This window comes from Myxine glutinosa, chromosome 7 (genome assembly GCF_964187855.1).
Source record: "Myxine glutinosa chromosome 7, kmMyxGlut1.1, whole genome shotgun sequence".
Lineage (NCBI taxonomy): Eukaryota > Metazoa > Chordata > Myxini > Myxiniformes > Myxinidae > Myxine > Myxine glutinosa.
The window spans coordinates 179,605,773-179,632,355 of NC_136267.1; the positions used below are offsets into that span (position 1 = coordinate 179,605,773).

General features: G+C 44.5%; 1 protein-coding gene across 3 annotated transcripts in view; it reads right to left on the minus strand.

Annotated features, from left to right (window-relative positions):
• LOC137431870 (polypeptide N-acetylgalactosaminyltransferase 1) overlaps window positions 1-26,583 on the minus strand; it is a 594,418-nt gene that overhangs the window by 16,529 nt on the left and 551,306 nt on the right. Inside the window, exon 12 of one of the 3 annotated variants that reach the window (XM_068123663.2) lies at window positions 15,398-15,798. The exons of 1 other annotated variant lie outside the window; for it this stretch is intronic. In XM_068123663.2, the coding sequence (XP_067979764.1) occupies window positions 15,766-15,798 (33 nt within the window). In that variant the 3' untranslated portion in view covers window positions 15,398-15,765. Of the gene's footprint in view, window positions 1-15,397; window positions 15,799-26,161; window positions 26,519-26,583 lie in introns of those variants that run through there. One more of the 3 variants, XM_068123664.2, reaches the window with a different exon arrangement.

The following is a 26,583-nucleotide window of genomic DNA, read 5'->3' on the forward strand; positions in this document are numbered from 1 at the left end:
GCAGCCCGATAAATGGGCTAGAGAGAGTTCCCGAGTTGGTTTTTACAATAAATATCTTCTCGGACGAGTTTGTGCCTTGCCCGTCACTTCGTCCGTCTCAAGCAAGAGCCCTGCTCTTCACTGGTGACCGTGACTGCCCCTGCACGGATGCGGGGGCTGCGAACGGACACGGCAAGCGCGCCCTAGCCAGGGAAGCCACCTAGGCTGGTGACGCCGGCTTCTCCCGCACGGCTTCGGGCGCAGTTTCGACATGCCGGAGTTTCGGTAACGACGACGGCCATGACTATGAGGTTCGCGCACCGCGCTCGGCTCCTCCTCTACGACCGGAGGGGCGAACCTATTCCAAGACCCTCCGAAGGCACGGCTGCTTCATCACCTTCGCACGCACTGACGTTCGCGGCACGGCCGCTTCGTCACCCTCGCGCACCTAGAACTACAACCGCAACTACTTCTCCGACCCTGCATCCTCGGGAGGCCCGCGAGGAACCTCGGCAGCCTCCCCCGAGGCCTTGACCAGCCCCTCGGTTGGCTCACCCGCTTTTCGCGTGCACCGCTCGAGCCTTCTCGGCACTGCACCCGCGAACTGCAACCTCGGGAGGCCCGCAAGGAACCTCGGCAGCCTCCCCCGAGGACTTGCCCGGCCCCTCGGCCGCCCCCCGTCCACTGCACCCCCCGTCCGACCACCCGCCACCACACCGGACCCCCCCCCCCTCCCCCCCGCGACTGGCCAGGGGGTCGTTTCGGTCGGGTCATCCGGAACCCCCTCAGGTTGACCTTCCTGGATCAAGTCCATTCTGGGGGGGGGGGGGGCGTGTGTAGCGACCCATGGGTCCCCCAAGCGAGACCAGCAGCAGAATCTCCTTGCTCCAGCCGGTGACGTCACCGGCGGACAACCTCGGCGCCGGGGTGGCTGGTCACGTGACCACGAAAGCGTGCCGCGTGTGCGGTTATAATCCTTTGCACCTGTCGGTCACGTGACCACCGAAACACGCCTCGCCTGAGTGGCGTAGCTTTCGGTTTCGGTTATGCTTTCTGGTTTGGATATATATGCAGCCCGATAAACGGGCTAGAGAGAGTTCCCGAGTTGGTTTTTACAATAAATATCTTCTCGGACGAGTTTGTGCCTTGCCCGTCACTTCGTCCGTCTCAAGCAAGAGCCCGGCTCTTCAGCGGCATGGTCAGTCATACACCGCCTGAAATAACAGACGGGAAAATGCCGAGATATATTAAAAATTCGTCCATTTGATGACAATCGTCACGATGAAATATTTAATTTATACGTCGTCACAATAATGTGGAGAGAGGAGCATAGCTTCGTTCACGTGTCGCCACACACGGGAAATTGCCGAGATATATATATTTTAAATCGCGGCATGGTCAGTCATACACCGCCTGAAATAACAGACGGGAAAATGCCGAGATATATTTTCACTTTGCACAAAAATAACATCAAGTAATCGAATCAATAGGAATGTCCTGTGCCTATAACATCGACGTTATAGGCAATGCTGCATCTAGGCATTGTGTAACATCGACGCGGCTTTTGTTTTAATTAAAACTTTTTGTACTTGCTTTTTCAAGAAAGAACCCCTCAGCACATACATAGGGGAGGGGTAGGTGCAGACTAAGTTTGGGACGATTACACCTCACCACCACGTAATTCAAAACACCTCACCACCACATCATTTAAAAACACCTCACCACCAAGTAAATCAAAACACCTCACCACCAAGTAATTCAAAACACCTCACCACCACATAATTCAAACATCTCATCACCAACTAATTCAAAACACCTCACCACCACCTAATTAAAAACACCTCACCACTACGTAATTATAAATACCTCACCAACACGTAATTCAAAACACCTCACCACCATGTGATTTAAAAACACCTCACCACCATGTGATATCAAAACACCTCACCACCACATCATTTAAAAACACCTCACCAACACATAATTCAAAATACCTCACCACCACGTGATTCAAAACCACCACAACGTTATTAAAAACACTTCACAACCACGGAAACAAAAGTTTGAGGGAGTCGTTAAGTGACAACACAGACACTGCCCAGATGTGTCGATATGTAGATAAATGACTGTACCCGAGTTGCCGTTTTGTCATGGTTTAAATTAAACCAATCATAATTCAAACAATTATTTTGCACAAATGTATTTGTAATATACGTGATATCACATTTTATAAACAATTGAAATTGAAAAAAAAAAATTTCCCCAAAAAATTCCCCAAAAAACAAAAAAACAAATTGCAATTAAAAAAAAAAAATACCCTTAGGACATACCGACGGGAGAGATATGTGCATACCAGAAGTTTGGTACGATTTCACAAAAGTTTGAGAAAGTAGTTCAGTGACAAAACAAGACAACACAACACAACACAGGACAGGACCGACGCTGCACAAATATATATATATTCGGCACGGCCGCTGGCATACACAGACTATATATACATACACATATATATTTATACATACACAGACTTCGCATTTAATATGGAATATTTTTTTTTTCTTGACGGGTTTAATTTCTGAACTCGGTATATCATTCTGGTGAGTTTCTTTTGAGCTTCGGTGATTTCTTTGTTAAAAGAACCATGTCACTGATTGTCTGTCGCAGCAAGAAGTCAATAACAGGATTATATCACAGGTGGCATGACAAAATGTACGGACAGGTACATTTGACGATTGGCTTCACAATCGGGTATATAAGGGTTGTTGCGTTCTGTATTCGTGGAAAACAACTGCTGCACGTCTACAAAAGTTATTGTCGCTTCCCATGAGATGGTCCATCAACTCGACAATGCTGTTTGTCATTTAGTGGTGGCTTTACGAAATTCCGGCATGAAACAGCGTGCTATTGCTTGGCAGTATGGCATCACTCAAGGTCAGGTGTCAAAGATCCTGAAACGAAATGCTGAGAGGGGTGTCCCTACTCCAATACCGAGGCCAGGACGTCCCCCACAGAACCACGAGGAGGGATGATCGCCAGCTGCACCGATTAGTCCGCAATGGCCGTACCAAGTCAGCTAATCGGCTTAGGGCTGAGTGGCAGCAACTGACAAATGTGCCTGTATCCAGAAGGCTCGTCGACCAACGACTGGTTCAAGCAGGCTATCGTGCCAGGCGTCCCAGAGAAAGCCACGTCTGACCAGACAACACTGCCAGTGCCGATTGCAGTGGGCCAGAGAGCACCGTCAATGGCAGCCAGGACACTGAATCACGTGATCTTCAGTGACGAGTCTAGATTTCTGGTCTATCGTCAAGATGGCCGCGTCCGAGTGCGCAGACAAGTGCATGAATTGAAGCCTACAACGAAGATTGTATAGTGCCAAGAGTCCAAGCTGGAGGTGGTGGGGTGACCGTTTGGGCAGCTTTTCATGCAGGGGGCAAAACTGACCTGGTTGTTCTGAATGGAAACCTGAACCAGTTCAAGTACAGGGCCATTCTGGAAGAAACATTGCTTCCATTTGCTCGTGCAGCCTTTCGAGGAAACTTTGTCTTCCATGATGACAATGCACGGCCTCATCGTGCTCGCATGATCCAACACTTTCTTGCTGACCGTAGTGTAGAGCATATGGTGTGGCCTGCCATGTCCCCGGATATGAATCCGATAGAGAACTTGTGGGCAGAATTAACGCGTCAAATCGACAACTTGCACCAGCAGCCTGCCTCTGTGCGTGAATTGCAGCAGGCTATTGTAACTGCATGGCAAGCGATTCCTGTCCAAACCTTGGCAAATCTCGTGACCAGCATGCCTCAACGTGTACGTGCTCTCCTGAATGCTCGTGGGGGTTACACGAAGTACTGAACTGTAATTTTACTGTCCGTAATCCCAGTCGTAATTTAACTTTTGTTTTTGTTAAAAAATTTTTTGGCTAATGTGCAAAATAAAGATATACTTCTGGAAAACGTACAGAGGTTTAACACAGTGCTGTCCGTGAATTGAGTTCGATATCAGTTTACATCACTTTCAAGGATCAATTTATTTGCTTCAAAATGTCAAATGTGGTTTTTTTCTTTTAAAGGTCACATTAACAAAATCTACAATAATTTCAACATAATTCCAATGAACTTTTGGTTCTAAGTCATCTTGAAAAGAAAGTTCACCCCCACAAAAAAATATTCCATATTAAATGCCAAGTCTGTATATGTATATATATATATATATATATATAGATATATATATATATACTCAGAGGCAAAAGTTATTGTGACATGGATTTTTTCATTGGTAATCTTGTGAATGAATTTTTGGATTTGAACCAGAGAAAGAGTCTGTTAAAATGGTCGAAGAAACGCAACCAAGCAGTTGTTGTTCGAATTGCACGAAATTTGCAAGAAGCATGACATATTCGAGAAAAATGGCCAGCAATGTTCACTTTAAAAGGCCAGACAACCAGACGCTTATCATTTCCACTCAATGGAAAGCAATGTCTTAACACCTCTATGCCGCGAGACGCGGCAGTCTTAAGAAGTGCAGAAGTCAGAAAAACACCTCTATTCATCGTTCTGGAACAAGTTCGACATGCCACGCCTCGGGGAAAATGACAGATGGAGAGCTATAGGTATGCTTCAGTCTGGTACCTCGCAGCGTGATGTTGCTCATCGATTAAACGTCCATAGAAACACCATTTGGCACAGCTTCACCGAGCTGACGGTAGGACACGTGTCTACAGGTGCACAGGTGAACGTTACATCAGGCCATGTGTTCTGGAAGGGGATCATTTTGGAGGTGGGGGGCGTTATGATCTGGGGTGGGATAACAGCTGCAGCAAGAACGCCAATGATTGTGATTGAGGGGAACTTGAATGCTGTGAGGTACCGAGACGAGATTTTGCAAATGGCCGCTTTACCGTTTTTGCAACAGAACGGCCCTAGAGTGACGTTTCAACACGATAACGCCAGACCACACGTTGCTCGAGTTGTACAGCAGTATCTTAATCAGAACAATGTTAATGTGTTACCCTGGCCTGCAAGATCCCCTGATTTGTCACCCATTGAACACGTCTGGGATGAAATGGAGCGACGTTTACGACGTCATCCGAATCCTACAAAAATGCTGCAGGAACTCCGCCAAATCCTTCCTCGGATATGGAATGATCTTCCCAAGGACTTTCATCGACGTTTAGTGGCCTCAATGAGGCGCAGGTGCCAGGCCTGCATCAATGCACAAGGTGGACACACTCGCTACTGACTGTGTGAACTTGCTTGTGAACCCCCTCTTGTGTTGTGGCTCATTTGCATATGCCAGGTGCACTGTTCTTATGGACTGTTGATCGTTACCATACCTTGAAACATTTGTCTTTCCATGTAATAACATTTCATTCGCGGCAGTAAAAGTTTAACACTGATTCTGTTTGTTGTTTGTGTGTCACAATAACGTTTGCCTTTGAGTGTGTGTGTGTGTGTATGTGTGTATATATATATATTACAAATACAATATATACAGTCACGTGAAAAAGTAAGTACACCGCATGTAAAGTTTTGACTTTTTCAACATATTTCAACATACAGCTAATTGATCTTCATTTCAACAATATTGATAGACTAGCAGAAGTACCCGGCATTGCCGGGCGGGGGAGGGGAGGGGGAGGGGGAGGGGGAGGGGGAAGGGGCGGGGAGGAGGGGAGGAGAGGGGGGGGAGGGGAGAAGAGGGGGGAGGGGGAGGGGAGGAGAGAGGGGAGGGGGAGGGGAGGAGAGGGGGGAGGGGAGGGGGAGGTGGGAGGGGGAAGGGGAGGGGGAGGTGGGAGGGGGAAGGGGAGGGGGAGGGGGAAGGGGAGGGGGAGGGGGAAGGGGAGGGGGAGGGAGGAGGGGGTAGGGGGAGGGGGAGGAGGAGAGGGAGGGGGAAGGGGGAGGGGAGGGGGAGGGGGAAAGGGAGGGGGAGGGGGGAAAGGGAGGGGGAGGGGGAGAGGGGAGGGGAGGGGGAGGGGGGAGGGGGGAAGAGGAGAGGGTAGGGTGGAGGGGGAAGGGAGGAGAAGGGGAGGGGTGAGGGTAGGGGGAGGGGGGATGGGAGGGGGAGGGGGGGTGGGAGGGGGAGGGGGAAAGGGAGGGGGAGGGGGAAGGGGGAAGGGGTAGGGGGGAAAGGAAGGGGTAGGGGGGAAAGGAAGGGGTAGGGGGGAAAGGGAGGGGTAGGGGAGGGGGAGGGGAGGGGAGGGGAAAGGGGAGGGGGAGGGGGGAAGGGGAGAGGGGAGGGGGAGGGGGGAAGGGGAGAGGGGAGGGTGGAGGGGGAAGGGAGGGGGAAGGGAGGGGGAAGGGGAGGGGGAAGGGGAGGGGGAAGGGTAGGGGTAGGGGGGAGGGGAAGGGGGAGGGGGGAAAGGGAGGGGAGGGATATAGATGGTTACTGGCAATTGATCACATCCACAAATGATGTAATCCACACAATTTATGTACTTTACATAACGTTAATAGGAATACACGGCCGTGTAGATGGCCCTCGCCAGACGTTATTGATTGGCGTTTAGACGTGCCTCTGTCTCATCTTCTGTCTCTCGCTGTCTGGCCCTCGCCAGACGTTGTTGATTGGCGTTTAGACGTGCCGTTTTCTCATCTTCTGTCTCTTGCTGTCTGAATCTAGAGACACGTTCTTGATTGGGTTGTTGATGGTGAAAAGTATCTTCATCGGTTTCATGGAGTCTACGATCAGCGATTTTCCTTGCTCGGGAGGTTCAACGCGACAAATTTCTTTTCTTCGGTACCATTGCCTTTATCACAGTCAGTCTTCCAGTCACTCACTCGTAGACAAATTCAATTTTTTTCACTTTTACGTTTACACGTGGTAATGAAGATTGCAACTTCTGCAATCAAACAAACGACGCAAACGCAAGATTGCAACTCTGCGTCGTGTCGTGGGCGTGGCCAATGTGGCCTCATGCTCCCAGGTGATTGGCTAGCTCGAGCTCGAGCGAGCCATAATGCGCTATGTTATGGCAAAAAATATGGATCTAAAGATGAAAGAAAAAAAAACCTATGTGGTGTGAATGGCAATGGTCATTCGATATATTTTCACTTTTACGTTTTGGCTAACTCGCTCGCGAACCTGACGAAGATCCTGAGCGAGGATCGCTACGCTACGCTACGTTATGCTAACGCTACGTTAGCTACGCTACGTTCGCTACGTTATGGCTAAAAATATGGATCTAAAGATGAAAGAAAAAAAAACCTATGTGGTGTGAATGGCAATGTTCCTCGCTGAAATGTGAAAAACGCAATTGCTTTTCGCTCTGAATTACGTGCGAACGCGTAACTGTGAGATTATGGCGGCAAGGATGGAACATCACGTGATCGCTCTGAGCGAATCAGCGCGCTGCTCTGCCACCGGCTCGGATTCCGTGTATAATATTCCTTGCTGAAATGCGCTGAGGTAAAAATATGGATCTCGTCAAATATTTTTAGGTAGGCCATGTTCTTCCCAGGCTCAATGGCCATGTCTTTGCCAAATATCAAGCATGTGAGCCTCTCTGTTTATGAGTCTATCGGTAACATTACACACACACGCACGCACACACACACACACACACACACACACACACACACACACACACACACACACACACACACACACACACACACACACACACACACACACACACAGTGTTTTATCTATCTATAATTCCAGTAATCTCTGTACGTTTGTACGTTTGTCTGTCTGTGACCGCTGTTTCTCGACAACCACGGGTCCGATATACTTTTAACTTGCCAGGTATATTGCTGGGGACCCGAGGATGTGCCTTTTCAAGGTTTCATATTAATCGGACAATTACTTACCGAGCTATGTCCAAAAAACGATTCAACCAATCAGAGAGCAGCGAACGATCGCGTGTGCCGAACGTGGCGGACACACTCTGCCTCGGATGGCACATTTGAGAGCGTATTCATTTATTTCACGTTTGCAAACTATGTTGGCGTTAAACTATGTTTTAATAAAGTTTTAAAACTAATAAAAACGAATTTGCGATTCATTCGCTTTCCTGCGCGTTTGTGCACGCGATGGCGATTGCTTTACCAAACTCCGGAAGCCGTTCGCTTTGGACCAAACCATTGCATGTAAATAGAGGGGGGGGTTCTGTGGTCGTTGCGAATGGACCAAACCATTCATGTAAATAGAGGGGGGGGATTGTCACTGTACTCGCAAGCCGTTCGCCGTTCGCTTTGGCGTTGCGAATGAACCAAACCATTTCATGTAAATAGAGGGGGGGGGGGGGGGATATAATTTTAGATAGATATATAGTACGGGCATATATATAGTACGGGCATGCCCTAGTATATCTATCTATAATTCCAGTAATCTCTGTCTGTACGTTTGTCTGTGACCGCTGTTTCTCGACAACCACGGGTCCGATATACTTTTAACTTGCCAGGTATATTGCTGGGGACCCGAGGATGTGCCTTTTCAAGGTTTCATATTAATCGGACAATTACTTACCGAGCTATGTCCAAAAAACGATTCAACCAATCAGAGAGCAGCGAACTATCGCGTGTGCCGAACGTGGCGGGCACACTCTGCCTCGGATGGCACATTTGAGAGCGTATTCATTTATTTCACGTTTGCAAACTATGTTGGCGTTAAACTATGTTTTACAACTAATAAAAACGAATTTGCGATTCATTCGCTTTCCTGCGCGTTTGTGCACGCGATGGCGATTTCTTTACCAAACTCCGGAAGCCGTTCGCTTTGGACCAAACCATTGCATGTAAATAGAGGGGGGGGATTGTCACCACTCGCAAGCCGTTCGCTTTGGACCAAACCATTTCATGTAAATAGAGGGGGGGTATATAATTTTAGATATAGATATAGTATGGGCATGCCCTAGTATAGATAAAGGTGATATAATATGACAAATATTATGAAACATTTACATTTTGTAGTCCATTGTATAATTTAAATAAACATAAATGCAAATTTCGCATGTGGAAAAAGTAAGTACACCCCTACATTTATCACTACTTCAAATACCTAAAATTAGAATCAGGTGCACCAGCTCAGGTGCAAATGATTAGAACATCGTTAGAGAGGATCTTGGAGGAACCTGTCTTATTTAAACCTCAGACATTTAGTTTGGTTTGCTCTTTGTTGTTGAAGTGTGTGGCGTCACCATGCCTAGATCAAAAGAGCTCTCTGAGGCCTTCAGAAAGAAGGTTATAGATGCCTACGAGTCTGGGAAGGGATTTAAAAAGATCTCCAAACAATTTGAAATCAATCATTCGACTGTCCGGAAGATCATCTACAAGTGGAGAAGATTCCAAACAACTGCCAACTTGTTCAGGCCAGGCCGCCCCAGCAAGTTCAGCCCGAGAGCAGACCGCAAGATGCTGAAAGTCTCTAAGAACCCCAGAATGTCATCACGGGACCTACAGGTAGCTCTTGCCACTGTTGATGTCAAAGTGCACGAGTCTACCATGAGAAAGAGGCTGCACAAATTTGATCTACATGGGAGGTGTGCCAGGAGGAAACCTTTGCTGTCCAGAAAGAACATCAGGGCAAGACTAATTTTGGCAATGAACACCGAGGCAAAGACCAGCACTTCTGGAACAATGTGCTCTGGACAGATGAGTCAAAGGTAGAGCTATTTGGCCACAGTACCAGAAGACATGTTTGGCGAAAACCAAAGACAGCATTTGACCACAAGAACCTGATACCAACTGTAAAGCATGGTGGTGGAAATATTATGGTTTGGGGCAGCTTTGCTGCATCAGGGCCTGGGCAGCTCACCATCATATAATCCACTATGAATTCTTCATTGTTCCAGAGGGTGCTTGAGGATAATGTGAGGCCATCTTTCGGAAAGTTGAAGCTCAACCGAAGGTGGACCTTGCAACATGACAATGACCCTAAACATACCAGTAAATCCACCAAGGAATGGCTGAAAATAAAGAAATGGAGGGTTCTGGAATGGCCAAGTCAAAGCCCGGATCTAAATCCTATCGAGATGTTGTGGGGGGATTTGAAACGAGCTGTGCATGCAAGAAACCCCTCAAACATCGCACAGCTGAAGGAATTCTGCATGGAGGAGTGGGCAAAAATTTCTCCCAGTCAATGTCAGAGACTATGAATGAATGAATGATCGTTTTAAGGCCATTTTCCCCGCTAGAGCGGGCCCCATGACAATCATGGTTCCCTGTTTGAGGCAATGTTTTTATGGCCGGATGCCCTTCCTGACACCAACCCTTAGTCGCCTCTTACGATGCGCAGGGCTACGGTGTACCTATTCTAAACTGGGGTACACACCGGGATCATTCATCCCAGCAAGCTGGTACTCAATTTGCCGACCTCGGAAGGATGACAGGCTGAGTCAACCCCCCTGGCATTAATTCAGCGATCGACCGGGTTTCGAACCTAGGATCGTAGGATCCCAAGCTGGTACCCTAACCGCTAAGCCAACACCAGGCAGAGACTGGTAGACAGTTATAAGAAACGCCTACTTACAAAATGTAAATGTTTCATGATATTTGTTATATTATATCACCTTTATCTATCAATATTGTTGAAATGAAGATCAAATAGCTGTATGTTGAAATATGTTGAAAAAGTCAAAATTTTACATGGGGTGTACCTACTTTTTCACTATATATACACATACATATACAGGGTGAGCCAGAAATATGGCCATTTTTGAAATTAGTGTGAAAGAAATAAAAAATTGTATTTCAAAATAAATTCATTCATGATTTTGAAGTACATGGCATGCATTTTTTTTTTCTTACTGATTTAGTTTATTTTTTGTAGGCAAAACACGAGTGACCATGGGGAAGTGGTCGGGTGAAGAACACACTTTCACAATCAAAGCTTTTGACAAGAATAATGATCGTGCAACTGCTGCACAACGTCAATTCAAACTCCATTTCAATGTTCAACGTCATGGAAATGTGCCGTCTGTTTGTGCTATCAAGTTATCGGTTCAGAAGTTTGAGAGGACAGGTTCAACTTCAAAAAGAGAAACCGCCGGGAGCACCCAAATCAGAAAGAACGGCACAAAACATTGAGCGTGTAAGGGAGTCAGTTTTGAGAAGTCCGCATCGCTCCAGCCGAAAGCATGCATCAGCCTTAAGAATTTCTCACGTCACTACGCCACATATTGCATAAGGATTTACACTTTTATCCCTATAAAATTCAAACTGTCCAGGAATTAAGCCAAGATGATGAGATTGCCCGCAATAATTTTTGTGAGGGAATGTTTTGATTTATGGATGGAAATAAAAACAAAAACATTGCTAACAATTTGTTAATGTCTGATGAAGCACAATTTCATCTGTGTGTCTACGTCAACAAGCAAAATACTCATTTTTGGGCAGCCGAAAACCCAAGAGAAATGCACATGAAACCGTTACACAGTCCCAAAGTCACAGTGTGGTGAGCACTTTTGTCGTTTGGCATCATAGGGCCTTACTTCTTTGAGAATGATAACGGAAATGCTGTCACTGTTACTGCAGCTCGATATACCAATATGGTTTCTAACTTCCTCTCCAGAGAATTAAACAGATTTGCGGAAGTGAGCCCAATGATATGGCTTCAGCAAGATGGTGCAACCTCCTACACTGCCAGAGTGTCCATGACTACTGCAAGGGCGCTCTTTCCAAAGCATGTCATTTCCAGAAACGGCGATATTCCAAGGCACAGCGTGGTCACCCGATTTGAATGCATGTCATTATTTATTGTGGTCATATCTAAAGGACAAAGTGTATGTTAACCGTCCACAAACTCTTCATGAATTTAAGGAAAACATCAGACGCGAAATCAATGATATTGACGTGTCCATGTTGCAGAACGTCATGAATAATTGGCGTCCAAGATTGGAGGAATGTGTCAGACGAAATGGTGCGCATCTCCTTGATGTTATTTTCCACAAATAAATGGCAAGTTATGTACTTCACTTTATTGTAAAAAATTGTTTTGAAATACAACTTTTTATTACCTTTACATGAGTGTTAAAAATAACCATATTTCTTGCTCACCCTGTGTGTGTGTATATATATATATATATATATATATATATATATATATATATATATACATACACAGTGGAACCTTGACTTCCGAGTGCCCCAACTTACGAGTTTTTCGAGATACGAGCCGTCGCTCGGGCGGTTTATTGCTTTGAGATGCGAGCCGAGATCCGAGTTACGAGCTTTCGCCACCCGGTCACGTGGTTATCTTGCCGTGCAAGTACAGTATCTCTGTCGTATAGCGCTGCATTTTTGTTTTCGCATTTTGGTTATTTCGAGTTTACGCCGCCAGGTGGGTTCTGGTCACGTGGTTATCTTGCCGTGCAAGTACAGTACGTATCTCTGTCGTATAGCGCTGCATTTTTGTTTTCGCATTTTGGTTATTTCGAGTTTACGCCGCCAGGTGGGTTCTGGTCACGTGGTTATCTTGCCGTGCAAGTACAGTACGTATCTCTGTCGTATAGCGCTGCATTTTTGTTTTCGCATTTTTGTTATTTCGGAAAATTTCTTAGTTTTAACCATGGGGCCTAAGAAAGTGAGTGGCAAGTGCAGTGCTGAGAAGAAGAAGAGGATGATGTGCTTGGATATAAAACACGCAATCGTCGAAAAACATGAGCGAGGTGTCGAGGAGGACGTATATAACGGCAGAGGAGAAGAGCATGCCAGGCCACAACTTGTGGATATAAAACACGCAATCGTCGTGTTTTATATAAAACTTGTGCTTGGATATAAAACACGCAATCGTCGAAAAACATGAGCGAGGTGCCGAGGAGGACGTATATAACGGCAGAGGAGAAGAGCATGCCAGGCCACAACTTGTTCAGAATGCCGGCGATAGCTCGCCTTCTCTTTGTGGAAAACACGGTACTGAGAAGAAGAAGAGGATGATGTGCTTGGATATAAAACACGCAATCGTCGAAAAACATGAGCGAGGTGTCGAGGAGGACGTATATAACGGCAGAGGAGAAGAGCATGCCAGGCCACAACTTGTGGATATAAAACACGCAATCGTCGTGTTTTATATAAAACTTGTGCTTGGATATAAAACACGCAATCGTCGAAAAACATGAGCGAGGTGCCGAGGAGGACGTATATAACGGCAGAGGAGAAGAGCATGCCAGGCCACAACATGTTCAGAGTGCCGGCGATAGCTCGCCTTCTCTTTGTGGAAAACACGGTGAGATCCTTAACATCCAACAACTAATGGGACGCAAACGGGGCGCCCAGTTTAGCGGTACACACATTGATGAATCACCCTGCCTGTGATTCACCCATGACAGGTTATAGCTGGGTCGGCATTCAAACCCAGGCTGGACAGTTTAGACTTTAGAGTCAAGTGTGCGTACCTCCAGTCCAGGCCATCCTGCCAACTTGTATGCTGCATACAGGTGAAATATAAAGCGCGAGATATTTTTATATATACTGTATATTTAAAAAAAAATTGGTGTGGTTTTTGGTGGGCTGGAACGGATTAATAGCATTTCAATGCATTTTAATGGGGAAATTTAATTTGAGATACGAGCAATTTGAGTTACGAGCTCAGTCACGGAACGAATTAAACTCGTAAGTCAAGGTTCCACTGTATATATATATATATATATATATATATGTATATATATATATATATATATATATATATATATATATATATATATATATATATATATATATATATATATATATATATATATATATATATATATATATATATACACACCGAAGGACGTCAAACACAATTATGTCTTCCCTTGCCTGCGAGACGCCAGGAGGGCAGTTTCTCGCTAAACCAATATTAAAATCCAGGCTAGATGACTCAGGAGGCGAGTCTGCGTACCTCCAGGCTATCCTGCCGGCCCACACTACCACACTTAACAGTCAACATGTATTCATAGCTCATCCCATCACACCTCTTAAACTGTTCTCACAACGTCGAGATACCTGTGCATCTCGCCGTTGAGAAAGTTGTTTAAGTTACCTTTAACGATTTGTTGTTGTTCCCTGTATGAATAGTGCGAATAAGAATAATTTGTCACTTCTGTTTTCGCTCTTCCTTCTTTACTACTGCATTTCATAAATTATATAAAATTTGTATCATAGCAATTATTACTTTTGTTTTACTCCAGAAATATGGATGATGTAAAAGTCAATGGACAATACTGGAAAGCAACTCACCTGAAGCAACTCCCCGCTCGCCCCATCACTCACACATTCACATTCCATTCCAATTTTTTCGTGGTGGAATCTTACACCACTCCCCTACCCCCCTTACTCAAGCATAGAGTCACCTCAAGTGATGTCTTCCTTACTTATATATGTAATAATTTAGCAGTCCTAACTAATTCCACCTTCTTGTGTGGTTTTGCTTGAGGTGGATGTTTGGGCCAAATGTTTCACAAACCAGCTGGCCACGCCTAGCTTCCCCTGAATTTAGAGTGGGCAGACATTTGGAATTTGTTCAGCGTCCAGGTAAAAAGGTTGCCTACTCATTGCCAGAACACCGTGGCATCTTAAGAATCCACCAACTAATGGGAGAAGACGGGACACCTGGTTTAACGTTCATAAAAGGACGACACTGAGAAGTACAAACCCAACCGTTCATAAACGGCTCGGTAATGAAAACCCAAACTAGACAGCTCAAAAGTAGGTAAGTGTGTGTGCATGCTTTCGGCTGGAGCGATGCAGACTTCTCAAAACCGACTCCCTTACACGCTCAATGTTTTGTGCCGTTCTCACTGATTTGGGTGCTCCCGGCGGTTTTTATTTTAAAGTTGAACCCGTCCTCTCAAACTTCTGAACCCATAACCTGATAGCACAAACAGACGGCACATTTCCAAAAGTGAACCTGTGCGCCACATTTCAGGTCGATCCATAATTTCATATCAGACGTGCCGACGTATCTACATCCTTCCCATAATATCGGCCATGCTTTCAAATTATGACAGTGCGGTTGTTTGCACCTTCTGCCACGTTGTAATGAAAGTCACAACATAATTAATAAAATTGCTTTGCCACACATGGTTAGCCTGGTGTTGGCTTAGCGGTTAGGGTGCCGGCTTGGGATCCTAGGATCCTGGGTTCGAATCCCGGTCGATCACTGAATTAACGCCAGGGAGGTTGACTCAGCCTGTCATCCTTCTGAGGTCGGCAAATTGAGTACCAGTTTGCTGGGATGAATGATCACGGTGTGTACCCCGATTTAGAATAGGCACACCGTATCCCTGCGCATCGTAAGAGCGTGACCAAGGGTTGGCGTCGGGAAGGGCATCCGGCCATAAAAAACATTGCCTCAAACAGGGAACCATGATTTTCATGGGGCCCGCAAGGCTAACCCCCGCTCTAGCGGGGAAAATGGCCTTAAAACGATCATTCATTCATTCACACCAACACACACACACTAAAAAAACAATTTGTACATTCTCAACAAATTAAGTAACGTGTGATCTTTATTTCTTAGATGCAATTTAATGCAGTGGCAGGCGTAATGATGGATAATTCCCTCATACTAAATGCACCTTGAAATAATTCCCTTCATTTTACTCACCCACATGTAAATGAAAACATCTCCACACAGAAATGACACTAAAAGCTTCATTGGCATGCAAGAGGGTGGTGCGATGGCCTCGGGTTAAATGCGTTTGGCTAAATTAGCTTGCTTCATTAGTGCAACCACCCAGGTACTGGTGAATCACTTCGATCACGTGGCATTCTTGTTAATAAGCAAAGTCCCATCGCTTAAAGCTGTAACAAAACGAGCAGCACTTGGAATCCGCTTGTCTATTTTCTCTTCAATTCAATGATCTCAAGCTGATGGTGGAGCCTGGAGATAAATCATCTGCAGGACGTGGACATTGGGTATGCGTTGGCGTATTTTACATGAATTGATAAAACCGACAAGCAGGACAAGGATATTTACTCCACGCACAGCGAAGAAAAAAGTTGGGTTAAGCAATTGGTTCATGTCCATCTGTCAGTTCGTCCGTCTCCAAATGTCAGTTTATGATCGAGAAACAATTTATTGAAATTGAGTTGTTATATTTTGAACACGAATCAGAAAACAAACCTTCCATTTAACAGGACTTTGTCTCTGAATTAAACCCGATCATACATGTGCAGAGAGATAATATGTCTTTACTCTGTCTACCTGCCTGGTAGTCAAACAAAATTGAAAATCATTCCAAACAGGAAACTTACTGATTTTAAGGACTTCATAAAGGACACAAACAACAAGCATGAAAAACTAGTATAACGTGTTCGATAAGGTGATGTAAGAGATGCTACGTCAACGGCGGTAAAACAACAACAAATTCCGGAATTCCAAATTCCGGAATCCGGGAATTCCGGAATAATTAAATTATTTAAATAATACGACCTTCACAATCTTTATTTTATTTCAATTGAATTATATACTTGCTTAAAATTTTTATAAAATTGAATAATGCTTAAAAAGCAATTATATACGCATGAGTGTTTTTTCGGGAACTTTCGGGAATGCAACGAAAGTTTCGGGAACTGAGTGGCGTGCTGATGAGGAGGAGAGTGTCGCTGAAGCTGAAGGGAAAGGTGTATACTGCATGTGTGAGAAGTGTTATGATTTATGGGAGCGAGACATGGGTAATGAACGTGGAGCAGCAACGAAGGCTGGAAAGGGTGGAAATGCGAATGGTTCGATGGATGTGCAGAGTATCGTTGAGAGAGAGGAAGACAAATGATGAATTGCGAAAGATGATGGGAATATTGCCTGTGATTGATGCTGTGAAGAGGAACAGGTTGAGATGGTTTGGTCATGTGTTGAGGAAGGATGAAAGTGACTGGTTGAGAAGAGTGATGGAAATTAATGTAGATGGAAGTAGAGGATGGGGAAGACCGAGAAAGACTTGGCTAAAGATGGTGGAAGAAGAAATGCGGGCAAGGGGGTTAACAAGGAGAGACGCAGAAAATAGGGCAAAATGGAGAAGATTGTCATGGGGACCGCAAGGCTAACCCCTGCTCTAGCAGGGAAAATGGCCTTAAAATGCATGTTGTTGTTGTTGTTGTTGAGTGTGCATCACCAGTGTTTCATCCGAAGCTGTAACTTTTGGAAAATTAAATAAGTCACTCATCGAAAAAATTAAATAATTTATTGATTAATCAATAAATCAATTAACTGGAGAACACAAAATCACCTTCTTTTCACTCCCAATAAACCTCAAGTGTTTTGCAGTAGTTGGATATGTTAAATAAGGTGGTGTATAAGACTGCATCAATAACGCTAAACTTCAAGAATGTTTTTTTAAGCATCTTTAAAATCATTATTTTATATCAGTTAATGTATACACTTAAACACTGCATGGGGTATCGTGTTCGGTGAACTCTCCAATTGAACCTGGGTTCGGAATCGTGAGCCATCAATCACTTCGGAAGGGAATGCTTAAAAAGCAATTACTAATCGACAAACTTTGGCCAAAGTTTGGATCGTCATCAACATCAGGTGAATATTAAACAACAACGGTGCATAGTGAAACTTTAACGATTATCAAGCGCTCCCAATTATAATTCTATATCATAAATTAACTTCACAATCATGGGACCCGCTTCCATAATGTATCAATGCGGAAAACAAGGAAACTTTGAAATTGACAGCCCACATGCACTTAGAGTAAAGCTGCAAAGACCCGAGTCCAAATAAACTACAGTATGTAATCCAGGCACTTAATAAACCGAGCTCTTTAATCCGGGCACCGAGTAAACCCAAACCCGTTAATTAATAGTCTTAGTTCCGACCAGACAACAGAAAGAGCGCATTGTGTGCAGCATCCTCCAAATGACAATCATTTACATGTTCAGTAATCTCAGGCTCATCGTAGGGGAGCTTGTACATAAATCGCATGTAGGACACGGACATTGGTAAACATCAGTGTGCTTTTACGATCAACTACAAGGACATCAGCAGACAATAGACAATATGATACATGGGATTTGAAACTGGGTTCTTCTCATCATGGAGGCCCGGACTTCAGATGGGAACACTAACAGGCCAACTCAGGTATTGAGAACGTTCGACTCTTTTTCAGACATTTCCTCACTATTCCTCTTCTCATTCTAGGTCTTCACACTTCCCCAGCAGGTACATATAATATATATATATACATACAAGCAAGGGGAGTGTGGAGCATTGGTCAAAATTGGTCATTTGGCAAAGCGTCTGTCCTGTCTTCTCTCTCCAAAAGGTTTCTAAAGCAATGTGGCCAAGAAACGTATCTCGGCTATAACCAATCCTGGACAGGTCGCCATTCCAAGGCAAGGTACTCACCTGAAGGGGTAGCAATTTAAAATTGGGTCATGGTACAGGTGACAACTCGTTTCCTCTATGCTAAAGACAAAACTGATGGATCTTTAAGGTCCACTAACAAACAGTGCTGGCACAGGGGCCCTCCTGTTTAACGTCCCTCTGATGGATGGCGCACACACACTACGATGCCTCACCCTGCATGTGAAACATCATCATGACATTTTATAGCTGGGCCAGGATGTGAACCCAGGCTAGATAGCTCAGAGGTGAGTGCACAACATAAGCAAACAAAAGAGAAACAAGTACAGATACATTCAAAGTCCACCGCCCCCATGCCAAATAAATAAATATCCTACAGCGCAGCATTGCCGAGGTGCCTCCGGCGCCCGACAATACCGCCGTGCAGCTCATAGAGACTGCATTGGGTGGGAGAGGTGTACAATAATTGATTGATTAATTAATTGCTTAATTAAAATCAACAAATAATAATCATAAAACATTTAAAAAATAAATTGCATAATAGCATAGCTAAACCACCAGTGTTTCATCCGAAGCTGTAACTTTTTGAAAATTAAATAAGTCATGAATCGAAAAAATTTAATAATTAATTGATTAATCAATAAATCAAAAATATGCTTTATAGCCACATCACTTGTTCACTGTCGTGTCCAAATATTAGCTTTCTAGCTCAAAAGGTGCCAGAGATATTGCCCAGATGAGAAAGAAAATAAATGATTAATAATGAAAATAAATAAATAATAAGCATTAAATAATTAAATAATTAATCAATTGGCTAATATAATGCCTAAACCACCACCGTTTCATCCCAGTCTGTAACTTAAAAAAATTAATGAAAACTGAGTACTCCCTTTCAGCATGTGTCATTTCCGGGCCCCCTTCGGTGCCCGGCAATGACGTTATGCAGCGTCTGGAGATGGCATAGGAAAGGAGCAGTCTCAAGCTCAAAGGAGCAGAAAGGAGCTCAAAATATATTGTTTTGGACTACGATCAAATGGTCGTATGTTTGGCCTTGGAGTTCCCAAAGACGATCAATGCACATGCATTTTTGGTCTTCTAATCACAAATCTTTAACGTTCGAAGAAATAGACGAAATTAAATAAAACTCCCGTGTACGTGCCGAACATGTCTTGCCAGGTGAATACAAAATAAACCTGAGTCACAAGTTCATGAAAAGGAAGTGGCTTGGTCAATAACGTCCATCCACCTTTGGTGGCGGAGGCAATTAATGAAGAAAGCCAAAGCCAGTCATTTATTATTTACACAAGTAAAAATCAAACCTACCCCAGACAATAAATGTGAGTAGGAGCGAACATGTTTGTACACAAATGAGCTTGAATATACGGGGTGTTTCAAAAAGGTGGACTATTAGAGAGCAGCCTGATACTCTGTCGTTTCTAATGCTATACCCTTCTCTCAGGCAGGTTATGGTGGTGGTGGTGGTGGTGGTGGTGGTGGTGGTAGGCCATCTCTAATAAGTTGTCAGGACGACCCTACGTCAACTATGGTGTTCACAGTGAAACAAAAAGTGAAAATCGTGACTTTGTGGTTTGAGACAAAATCCTACGTGCAGGTGCACCGACGATACTGTCAGTATTACAATGTTCACACCTGTAATGGACCTTCCAATGGGAGCATTCATTAGTTTGTGGAGCACTTCCATTCAAATGGAAGTGAAAAATCAAAATAAAGGCAACAGTGGCCACCCATCAAATGTTACCAAGGACCAAGGGAACATTGATCTTGTGAGAGATTTTGCTATCGAAAGTCCTAAGAAATCCCACCGTCGATGTTCCTGAGAACTGGCGATATCATCCTCATCTGTGTGGCACATTCTCACTTCGGAACTCAAGCTCTACCCCTACGTCAAATCTGGAAGGCATGAAATAACTCTGAATGACATGGCAACACGAGTACCAATGTGTGAATGGTTCAGTGACCGAATGGAAAGGTACCCAAATTTGATCAACGCCTTGTGGTTCAGCGATGAAGCACGCTTCCACTTGAATGGTGCTATTGTAGCGGTTACCGCTGGATGCACACAATCGCCTTGCACCGGCCAGAACACGGCCAGACGCGCCTCTCCCGGGCATGCCGGACTCACTGTTCCCGGGCACGCCCGAACCTCCCGGGCACGCCCGGTCTCGTCTTTCCCGGGCATGCCCGCTCTCGCCTTTCGAGGGCTCGCCCAGAGCGTCCGGGCATGCCCGCTATCGCCTTTCCAGGGCTCGCCCAGAGCGTCCGGGCATGCCTGCTATCACCTTTCCAGTGCTCGTCCAGAGCGCCCGGGCACGCCCAGCCTCGACTTGCCAGGCCGCAGCCAAACACGCCCGGGCAGGTCCAGACTCGCCTTTCCAAGGCTCGCCCTTGATACCCGGGCATGCCCGGTATAGCTTTTGCCGGGCAAACTTCCCGACATAAATGTGTATATATATTGCTGCCCGATAAACGGGCTTGTCAGAATACCTGAGCTGTTTTGTTTCAATAAAGCAACTCGGACGAATTCCGTCTTTGGTCGCGTCAATTCTTTCGACTCGCGTTGGAGCGCAGTTCCTTCACTATCAACAATAACTACAACTTCTGGGGTGCTGAGCGTCCTGAGCAGGTGTCTCCGATGTCTCTCAAGGGCCTCAAGTACACTCGCCTCTGTGCCTTGAACGCCAGATGGGGTATGCTGGGACCGTATTGGTTTGAGGTTGTCAACGGTAAGCCGGTGACAGTCAACGGCGAGCGGTACCGCGAGGTCTTACGCCAATTCCTTGCTGATCTCGCTCAACTACCGTCTCCAAACATGTAGGGTGCTGCCAAAGGTCAAGTCCTTGCTGATTTCGCTCAACTACAGTCTCCAAACATGTAGGGTGCTGCCAAAGGTCAAGTCCTTGCTGATCTCGCTCAACTACCGTCTCCAAACCTGTAGGGTGCTGCCAAAGGTCAAGTCCATGCTGATTTCGCTCAACTACAGTCTCCAAACCTGTAGGGTGCTGCCAAAGGTCAAGTCCTTGCTGATCTCGCTCAACTACAGTCTCCAAACCTGTAGGGTGCTGCCAAAGGTCAAGTCCTTGCTGATCTCGATCAACTACCGTCTCCAAACCAACTCAGACTTGCATGGTTCATGCAGGACGGTGCCCCGCCGCACACTGCAAATGAAACCATCGACTTGCTCCACCAGCTGTTTGCAAACCGTGGCATCAGCTTGGGCACAACGCATGAGTGTGCACCCCACAGCCGGAATTTGAATCCATTGCAATTTTTCTTTTAGGGTGCTGCCAAAGGTCAGGTTTACACCAACAAACATCAAACCCTGGCTGTCCTGAAGCAAGAGGTGGAGGACTACAGTCAGGCTACCACTCCAGCTTGCAGACGAGTTGTGGAGAATTTCTGTCAGGATCAAAGCTTGTTTGAACAGATATGGAGTACACATTGAAAATGTAAATTACAAGCAGTATAATGAGTGATTTGAAAACGGCATGGTGTTTGCTTTCCATCAATGTATCAATGAACTTGCTACCTCTTGTATTTTTCTACGGTCAAAGCTCATCTTCAGGTCAGATTTATAAAATTGATATTTTTCATCCGATTGACTTGAAAGTTGAACAGCATTTGTATATTGAGTAATTGAATTGGTAAACCAATTATTTGAGGTCAAAATGTCAAAGGTCAACTCAAGTTCAAACTCCTAAAACCATAAATTTTCATATGAAAAATCTTCACTTTTAATCCTATTGAAAATTAAACAGCAATTACATAGTGCATCACAGAATTGGGAAAACAACTATTTGAGGTCAAAAGGTCAACTCAAGGTTAAACTTCTACAATCATCAATTTTCATCCAATTGAACCGAGCTTTGATAAAGATCATCAATTTCAATCTTAATGAAATGGAAAATTAGATGCATCTATGGCATTTTTTTTGAAAGTATTGTGCTCTGCATGACATCTTTGTTGTTTGCTTATCTGTTTGTCTGTTTGTGAGCAGTATATCTCAAAAGTTATGGACGGATTTGGACGAAACCTGGTAGACAAGTTGAGAGTGTGACATGGACAAAATGGTTAGATTTTGGTGAGGATCCAGATATGAGAATTTTCTAAGTGATTCTTCACAATTGAGAGATGGAGCCAAAACTATACATAGCACGATATCTCAAAACGTTTTGGATGAATTATGACAAACCTTGGTGGATGAGTTGCGTACAGTCATGGCCAAAAATATTGGCACCCTTGCACTTTTTTCAAATAACTCACAATTGTCTCGAAAAATAAGTTGAAATTGACAAAAGTATTTGGTCTCCACAATTCTTTATTTCACTGTTAATATCACAGAACCTTTGTTTTTGATTCAGAGCTTAATATATCATTTAAAATCAGAACATAAAAAGAAATGGGATTGACAAAATTATTGACACCCCAGGCTTAATATTTGGTAGCACAGACTTTGGACAAAATATTTGCAGTCAAGTGCTTCCTATAGCCATGAATGAGCTTCCTACACCTCTCTACTGGCAGTTTGTCCCAGTGTCCCACTCTCTTGTGCAAACTGCTCCAGTTCTCCCAGATTTGAAGGGTGCCTTCTCCCAACTGCTGTTTTCAGATCTCCCCACAGGTGTTCAATGGGATTTAGATCTGGACTCATTTCTGGCCACTTCAGAACAGTCCAGCATTTTGGCTTGAACCATTCCTGGGTGGTTTTTGAAGTGTGTTTGGGGTCATTGTCCTGCTGCAAGACCCATGACCTTCGACGGAGACCCAGCTTTCTGACACTGGGTTGACCATTGTGCCCCAACATGCCTTGGTAATCTCCTGATTTCATGATACCATGCACACATTCAAGGCACCCAGTGCCAGAGGCAGCACAGCAACCCCAAAACATCACTGAACCTCCTCCATGTTTAACTGTAGGGAAGGTGTTCTTTTCTTTGAAGGATTCATTTTGTTTTCTGTAAACATAGAGATGATGTACACCACCATTAAACTCTAATTTGGTCTCATCCGTCCACATGACATTCTCCCAGAAGGATTTTGGCTTGTTCAGGTGTGTTTTGGAAAACTCCAGTCGGGCTTTCTTATGTCTCTCTCTCAGCAGTGGGGTCCTCCATAGAACCCCCTTTCATTGAGTTGGCGATGGCTGGTGCGAGTTCAAACTGTCGTACCTAGTGTCTGAAGGTCAGCTTGAATCTGTTTGGCAGTTGATCGAGGTGCTTTCTGCACCATTCGAACACATTAATCTTCGATCAAGTTTTCTGTTGCGGCCAGGTCCAGGGAGGTTGGCTGCTGTACCATGGGCCTTAAACTTCCTGATAACATTGCGTACGGTGGACACAGGAACATCAAGGTCTCTGGAGATGGACTTGTCACCTTGAGATTGTCCATTCTTGGCTACAATCTTGTGTCTGACCTTCTCAGACAATTCTCTGGTTTTCATTCCTTTCTTCATGCTCATTGCGGTACACACAGTGACACAAAACAGCAAAATGACTCCTTTTCTCTATTCAAACTCGTTGAATGAGTGATTTTTATATTGCAGGTACCTGCATCTCACCACAGGTGAGTTCAATTCCAAAGTAAAGGAGAATCACCTGCTTGAAATCTAATTATTTCGAACAAATTCTGAACAGTGCCAATAATATTGTCCAGGCCATTCATTGTCGAATTTCTGTGTGGAATAAGCTAAGATTTAGTAATTTTTAAAAGCTTTTTTTTGTTTTGTTTCACTGCAAACCAAATAAATACATTTGTGGATTCCAAAATATTTTTTAATTTAAACAATTTTCTGGAAGATATGGTGCATTATTTGAAAAAAGTGCAAGGGTGCCAATATTTTTGGCCATGACTATGTGACAACGAGCTGATTTGATTTTGGTTCGGGTCTGGATCCGGCCTATCAGTGGATACAAAATGTAAACTGCTCAACCTGGCAGAGGTATGCGCTCTATCGAGTGCCATTCTCTTTGTGTTGGTGTTCATCAAAAGGTTGCCTTGGCTTTTGGGATTTTTGTGTGAGTTTTAAATATGGTGTTCGTGCAGCACGCAATGCAATGAGGCAAATGCCATGGCTTTTTCTTTGTTTTGCAGTAATTTTGATGCAACGTCTGTGAACGTCTATGAACAGCGATCACGGCTTTCAGAACTTTGTCAACCGTTTGGAAAACAAGGAAGTTTCATGTCGATCTCAAACTAAGTGTACGCAATGTTCTATGGACGCTATTATATCTACCTGAAAAGTGGCAGCTGAAGAAGACAAGCCAAAGGAAATTCTCAGTTTTCAATAGGAGATGTTGAAGAAACATCATTGGCACTCACTTGCATTATTATCTGAGTAATTAAAAAGACAAGAGAGATGAGAAAACAGAATGTGAGTTCAATCATAGGTCGAGGACGGTTGCATTGACTTGGACATTCTCTTTGCCTTCCAAAAAGGTTGTGTGCCATCGCAGACTGTCTGGGAGCTAGAAGGATGAAGAAAAGCTGACAGGCATCCAATGACCTTGAAGAGGATTATGAAACATGACCTTACACGGAGCAACCTGACATCGAGGGTCTTCCTGGAGATTGCTCAAAACCGTGTTCAGTGGCAAATACTGTTTGCCTTAAGCGTTGTGTGGCGCAGGGATTCTATGACAGGCAGGGACTCTAAGTCTTCGTAAATACAGGAAACTTATTCGGCTTTTGGCATCTGTGAAGCCCACATGGCATCGCACAGAACGACCCTGATTTGTAATGACAAACAGGATCAGATAACCTGATAGGATGCTCTGTACGATGTCTCCGATGAATCCACAGAGCGAACATGCTGTGAGCTGCCAAACGCGAGATCCTGGAAAAAGGAAAAAAGGGAAAAATCTATTATTCGGTATTAATAAGGGTAAGTAACCACAGGTGCACATGCACTGCACAGCATGGAGCATGAACTGCTCATGTATTTTCATTGCACAGAAGGTAGTATCAAAACAGCCACAAACACTGCACAGCTTTTAGCACATGGAAAAGAAATACACAGCAAGGTGCCCCCACCCCCCAAAAAAACAACAACAAAAAACCCCCCACAAGGCATCAGGTATTCACATTGGAAGTCATACTCTAAAAAGGTTTTTCACAATGCAGACTTACCGATTTATAGTGGCGATGATCAGTTTCCGTGGCCTTTGCATCCTCATGGTGACGGGTGCGTCGGTTAAACGGACGATTTGGACTCGACGTGCTGGGTAACATATGCCCCACACGCGTACCCATCTATTGGGGGTCATGACCTCCGAATCTTCAAAGCACATGCACTATGGCGATCTGGCACTTGAGGATATACCACCGTTCTTTCCACCGTCCTGCTGTTCAGTGTAGAAAACTCGCACACATTCCTTGGAAGAGATTGCCGCTTGCATTGCTCCTTAAAAAAAGAAGAAGTGCCTCAATGTTTTGAAGATATTTTAATGACGTTGTGAGAAAGGAACGACTCTTGAAAATCCTCTTCGGGTCTTGAACCCCCCTCATCGTGAACATGATAGTTTGCCCTGATGCAAGCTAAGTATTCACTAAATCTAAAAAGTTAAACAACTCGCATGAAGTTCCGATCCTAATAGAAATATTACTTTTCTCAGGCAACATGTACAACTAACATGGTAATGATGACCCTGGTTACTTTTTGTGACCATCTTGCACTTTGATGCTATTGTGCTCAAAGTCGATATCACCGTCACGTTTTCAAGTCAGGGAAACGTTTCTGAAAACAAATATCGTACATGTTACAATCAACGCCGCATGACGAATGTGTGTTGTGTGCGTGTTGTTGGATGTTATCGCCATATGCGGGTTTCAGAAGGTGGAAAGGAGTCCTCCCAGGTCTCGAAGTATCCACCTCACCTTCCTTGGTGTGTTAATTTTAACGTATACATAATTTGAAACAAATACAGTGGCATGATTCAACTTTTAAAGCCTTTATCTGAAGCCTTGTGTACTCCAAAAACTTTCTTGCACAAGTAAAATGCACATGCATGGGAAAGAGTTAATACACACAAAGCGCTACAATTGCTTTTGGCTTAAAGTACAAAGCAAAGGTTTCGCATCGATTTCATGATGAGAACTTTTAAACCTCCTCACATATCATACTACGATTGAAGAAATGTCCGTTTCGGTTTATTTGCTCGCCCGTGCACCGCGCAAAGGCCCACACCACGTGACAGCAGCTGGAGACGGGGTCTTTCAATCACTTGTGTGTGTCTGCCCGGGCTGTAGCTGCTTCGCCATTTGAGCTTTTGTCATCACATTTTCAACAAAGCTTCATGTTGAGAACATGGAGAAGGTAAATTAAAATAATTGGGTCCAAAGGTCAAAGGTCAACAT